Here is a 6,207-nt window from a genome sequence, read left to right on the forward strand (position 1 = left end):
AATGGCATATAAGTCCCTTTTGGAACCCAAATCTTCTTTGACCTCAACTTCTTTCTAAATGGACAATCATGAATCTTATGTCCTAGTCTTTTACAATAATTGCATTTAGAGGATTGGGTACCACTCTTGACAAAATGATCATACAAAGGATTTCTTCTTCTTAACAAGCATGCATCTTTAGTGTGAGGATCATATTGTGTCTCATTTTTTAAAAGGATATCTTTTTTATTTCCAAGCATAGAACTTAAGTTCTCCTTTCCTTTGGTTGTGTTTGCTAAAGTGCCATTTTGATCATCAATGACTTCTTTTGAAAAATTATACTCGGAAATACAATCAATTGATGGTGGCTCTATAGATAGTACATTATCCTTTTCCTTTTTCAAGGACTCGTTTTCAAGTTGGATCTTTTGTAATTCTTGCACAAGATAATGATTTTCCTTTTTCAAAGAGTCATTTTCCATTTTGACTTTTTCATGTCTTTGAGAGAGATTGTGATTTTCCTTTTTAAGAGAAGCACATTTTACAATCATTTTTTTTAGCACACCATGTAGCTCTTTAAACGCATTATACAAGTTATTATGCTCATCAACTAACTCATTATAGGTAGCATTTAAATCAAAAGAATCATAGTTGGAATTTACCTCTTCTTCGGAGGCCATAAGACACAAGGCATCATCTTCATGATTTTTAATTTCCTCTTTGATGGCACTTGTTTCTTTGTTAGAAACTTGAGGAGCTATATTCTTCTTTTGAGTTACTCCATCTTTTTTACTATAGGAGTACAAGTGAGTTCTATCAAAGGCATTCAAATGGTTAGAGATGTTAGTAGAACAAGAATGCATTTCATGATAAGATACATTGTCTTTGATGCTAAGAGAAACATATTTATTAAGGTGTATATTTAATTCCTCAACTTGACATATACCATCATATGTTAATTCAAGTGAGTTCCAAATATCTTTAGCCATTCCACAAAGGACAATTTTATTGAACTCATCTTTGCTTAATGCACAATAGAGATAACATATAGCTAAAGCATTGCATTGAATTAATCTATGCTCATTTTCAGACCATTCCCCTTTGGATTTAGGAATTGTATTTCCTTCAAAAACTTTGGTTGGGATATGATCTCCACTTTTTACAACTTTCCATAAATCAATATCAATATTTTTAAAAAAGGCCCTTATTCTAATTTTCCAATAAATATAATCGTTTCCATCAAAACAAGGAGGTTTATCATTGGGTTGTCCTTCTAAGAATGTGATACTACCATTGTTGGCCAGGATTGTACTCTAAGATGGTTAAATCTTTTAATAGAGTTTAGGCTCTGATACCAATTGTTACCTAAGAATTGACTCTAGAGGGGGGGGGGGGGGGGTGAATAGAGTTAATGGCCAATTTTCGTAAATTATAGAAATACAATTTCTAATCAACAATATAACCAATTATGCAATAATCAAGATATGAAAGTAATCAATTTAGCATAATTATAAAAGAGATAAGGGAAGAGAAATTGCAAACAATAATACGGTGATTTTTGCGAGGTTCGGAAACTCCTACTCCTCTACTCAAGATCCCTCTTGAGACTTCCCAAATTCCTTAGAGCTTCTCCTTAATGGTGGAGTGCAAACCTTCAATTGAAGCAAGACCTTGCTTCTCTTTCTTGCTAGGAGAACGCCCTTCTCCTAGGCTTCCTTTTGGGTCACACCAACCCTTTACAATAACTTGTAATAGAAATGAAGTGTACAATGAATCTCTCAAATATAGAAGTATAATTTTTTTAGCTCACAACTAGAGTATTGATGAATATAAATGAAGCTCAAACTCTATGAATGAAATGAATGAGAGAAGATGAAATATGTGAAGAAAATAAGCTCCTATGAATTCAATAGAATCTCTCAAGTGTATAATAGAGTAAAAACTCTATGAAGATTAAAACAAGAGCAAAAGCCCTTTTAATCTTTATTGGAATCTCTCAAGATGGAATAAGAGTGAATGAGAGAGATGAAGAGAAGATAAGAACAAAAGCTCTCTTTGTAATGTAATATAATGTCTCTAAAAAATAATGTCATTCAGTAGACAAGCCCTCTGTATATATATATAGATGTTCATAGCTCAATATAGCTGTTAGAAGTGGTTGGGGATCAATAAATGAAAAAGTTTCCATTACAGTTTAAAACCCCAAAAGGAGCCGGCTCTTGTAAAACAAGAGGAGGCGGCTCCCTAGCCTTGAGAGCTGGCTCTCTATTGCATAGAGCCGGCTCCCAGCCTCTGAGAGCCTGCTCCTTATTTTGGGAGCCTGCTCTTTGGTTGAAAGATTCATTTTTCGTTAAAAAATAGCTACTGGAGTTGTGAGAGCTTGCTTTGTCTTTTACAGAGCCGGCTCTATTCTTTGAGAGCCTACTCTATCTTTATGGAGCCTTCTCTAATTCATGGAGCCTTCTCCATTTTTTTTATGGAGGCTTCTCTATTTCATGGAGCCTTCTCTATCTTTCATAGAGCTTGCTCCATTGGCCTTGTGAGAGCTGGCTCTATTTCTTATAGAGGCGGCTCTTGCTTCATAAAAGCTGCTGCTAAATTGGATTGGATAGAAAAAGTGCATGACTTCAAATGGACATAACTCAATCCATGAAACTCCGAATGAGGTGAAATTTAAGTCTAAATTTATTTTCTTGAAGTCAACTTTCTAATTCCACCAGCCTTACTCAAAAATTCTAACCACAAAAATAGTTATGGCCATTTTAGTGCAACCTGGTCAGGAATTTTGCAGACCAAAATTAGGCATCTTGTGATGGTAATATCTCACTCAATTCAAATCCTTTTTAGGTGAAATTTGAGTCTAAACTCAAGGGCTCAAAGTTAGCTTTCCAATGCCACTACCCTTACTTAAAAACTTCAACTACAAAAATAGTTATAGCAGTTTTAGTACAGGCTGGTCTAAAAATTTTATGGGTTGAAAGTTACTTCTTATGAGATATCCATCTTTCTAGCACCTAGGACTTTGATGAATGGTTCAATTTAGATCAAGTGCAGTTTCTAAGGGTCTAGGGACATATAAGGATGATACATATCAAGTGCATTATGTCCTAGAGTCATTTACCAATTTATGGTAATAAAGGCTTTAAAGATGAAATATGAAGTTCAATGCCTTTTCCTTTACTTTTTAGAGTCCAAAATAAATATTATGATTAAAGTGCATGGTCCTAGAATTTCTAGCTTAAGTTGTGAATTCTTTCAAAGCTTATGCAAGCTTGAACTAACTTTTTCTTAGCAAAGACTTCATATGTCAATATATATGAATGAAGTGCATAGTCTATTGCCATTGGATATAGGAGCACATGAATGATGTAATGATATGCATGGTCCTATAGAGATGAGCTTCAAATGTATTCAAATATACTTTAACATTAAATCTTAAGCTCTCACCAACCTATTTACCCTTTTCTTCATTCTTTAACCATGATCCTTTAGGCTTGAAGAAGACTTACTTTCTTTCTTATAAATGCTTGAATGATCTTTGAAGTCTTTGAGGCTTTCTTGAATCCATAGCTTGAGTACTTGGAATGCTTGGAATGGATCTTCTAACTCATCATTGAGAATTGAATATTGATCAACTATATATTACTCAACGAAAATTTTAGTACTTAAACATCATTAATGGTTTGTAATCATCAAAACATAAGATTGACCTTTAGATAAAAATCCTTAGGCCAACAGAATAGGTTGCCTAGGTAGATAACCCAAATCCCGCAAGTGAAGTCTTAACCACAATGTTTCACAAAGTGCAAGTGTCTTACCTCTGAATTCAGCTTCTGCACTCGAGCGAGCAGCAACATTTTGTTTCTTGCTTCTCTATGTAATAAGATTTCCTCCTACAAAAGTAAAGTAACCAGAAGTAGATCGCCTATCATCTATAGCTCCAGCCCAGTCAGCATCAGTATATACATCTATATTTTGATAACCATCATTTTTAGTGAATAAAATTCCTTTTCTAGGAGCAAATTTCAAATACCTCAAAATGCGCATAACGGCATTCATATGTTGCTATCCAGGATCATGCATAAACTGGCTAACAATGCTCAATGCATAAGCTAGATCCGGTCTCATGTGTGCTAAGTACATCAATCTCCCTACAAGTCTTTGGTATCTTCCTTTATTAGTAGGTAGTTGGTTGGACTCAACACATAACTTCAGTCCTTCTTCCACTAGTGTCCCAGCTGGTTGACATGCTGTTATGCCAGTCTTTTGTAATAGATTTAAGGCATATTTTCTTTGAGATAGAAAGATTCCTTTATTAGATCGAGATACTTCGATCCCAAGAAAATATCTTAAAGGACCTAGATCTTTCATTTTGAATTCTCTGGACAAGTACTTCTTGAGAGCCTTTATTTCTTCAAGATAATTTCCTGTAACCACCATGTCGTCTACATATACAATGAGTGCAGTGATCTTACCTTGTTGTTTCTTCAGAAATAACGTGTGGTCTGAATTGCTCTGACGGTAGCCAAAAGCTATCATAGACTTTGTGAATCTTCCAAACCATGCTCTTGGAGATTATTTCAACCCATATAATGATTTCTTTAACTTGCAGACCTTCCGACTATACTTTTCAGGTATCATGCTGGTGGGAGATCCATGTAAACTTCTTCAAATAATTCACCATGCAGAAAGGCATTATTCACATCAAATTGTTGCAATGGCCAATCCAAGTTCGCAGCTAAAGACAACAAGACGCGAACTGTGTTGATTTTGGTTACAGGTGTGAACGTCTTTGTGTAATCAATTCCATAGGTTTGGGTGTAACCTTTTGCCACCAATCTTGCTTTAAAGTGTTCAATTGTACCATCGACTTTATACTTCACCGTTTAAATCCTTTGACATCCAACTGGTTTCTTTCTTGGTGGAGGATCAATGAGTTCCCAAGTTTCATTTTTCTGCAAAGATTTCATCTCCTCATTCATAGTTGCTTTCCACCTAGGGTCAGCTAAGGCTTCCTGCACACTGTTAGGAATAGATACAGTAGATAATTGATTTACAAATGACAAATTTGATTCTGACAAACAATGGTTCGACACATAATTGCCCATGGGATACTTAACTTTACTAGAAATTCCAGGTTCATATGTGGGTTTAGGAATACCTTTAGTGTGACGTGGTGGTAATTGTTTTATGAGTGGCTTAGGCACTAAATCAGGAACATCTTCAGCAGGCGATTGGTTTGATATATCAGTCATGAGGGACTCGAACTGGGATGATGATGGGGTTGGCGTCATACTGTTAATTTATGGGCGTTCATCACCACTTGGATCCAAACTTATACCACTCAAATCCAATTCACCCGATTCCTGATTGGTTGGTCCAACTTGTGAGTCATCAACATTAAATTCGCCGTCTTAAAAAATGTGATAGTCATAATCTAGAGTCTGAATTTCATTCTGGTACTCCCCTTGAAGTTCAAACACAGAGAAAAAATACATTGAGTCTTCATGGAAGACAACATCCATTGTGATAAACATTCGTCGATTAGGAGGGTGATAACAGCGATACCCCTTTGATGAGTAGCATATCCGAGAAAAACTCATCGCAATGCTTGAGGAGTTAGTTTGTTGTGTTGATGCTTATGAAGGTGTACAAATGCTACACAACCAAATACATGAGGAGGTAGATTTGGGACAGTTGGGGCAACAACTGTATCAGTGAGAGCCTGCAATGGTGTCCGAAAGGCAATAGAGCTGGAAGGTACTCGATTGATTAGATATGCTGCAGAGGTAAGTGCTATTCCCTAATATGATAATGGTATATGCGCTTCTATCAATGAAGCACGAACAACCTCCAACAAGTGTCAATTTTTTTGCTCTGCAACCCGTTCTGCTCGTGCGTATTGGAACAAGTGGTTTGATGAATAGTTCCATATGCTTCCAAATAGTGCTGAAGGTTAAAACTCTGATATTCTCCACCATTGCCACTACGGAGAACCTGAACATGTGCATTGCATTGAGTTTCAACCATTTTATGAAACTTCTGAAACAATACGTTCACTTCACCTTTGGACTTCATGAAGCACAACCAGGTCATCTTGGTACAGTCATCAATAAAAGTAACAAACCAACGGGGTCCACCTAAAGTAGGGACTTTTGACAGACCCTAAACATCTGAATGTATAAGCATAAAAGGAAGTGGACTTTTATGCAAACATAATGGATATGA

At 36.0% G+C, this 6,207-nt stretch overlaps 1 protein-coding gene across 1 annotated transcript; it reads right to left on the reverse strand.

The window, feature by feature from the left end:
- Positions 1-4,044: 4,044 nt before the first annotated feature.
- LOC132301368 (uncharacterized mitochondrial protein AtMg00810-like) lies at positions 4,045-4,518 on the reverse strand. Its single transcript, XM_059798626.1, has one exon. It carries the CDS (start codon positions 4,516-4,518, stop codon positions 4,045-4,047), a length of 474 nt encoding a protein of 157 aa, XP_059654609.1.
- Between the last annotated feature and the right edge of the window lie 1,689 nt (positions 4,519-6,207).

The sequence above is a fragment of the Cornus florida genome, unplaced genomic scaffold (genome assembly GCF_030987335.1).
Source record: "Cornus florida cultivar Cherokee Brave unplaced genomic scaffold, ASM3098733v1 CherokeeBrave_3.0.0_Hap2_Chr03, whole genome shotgun sequence".
In the NCBI taxonomy this organism is placed as follows: Eukaryota; Viridiplantae; Streptophyta; class Magnoliopsida; order Cornales; family Cornaceae; genus Cornus; species Cornus florida.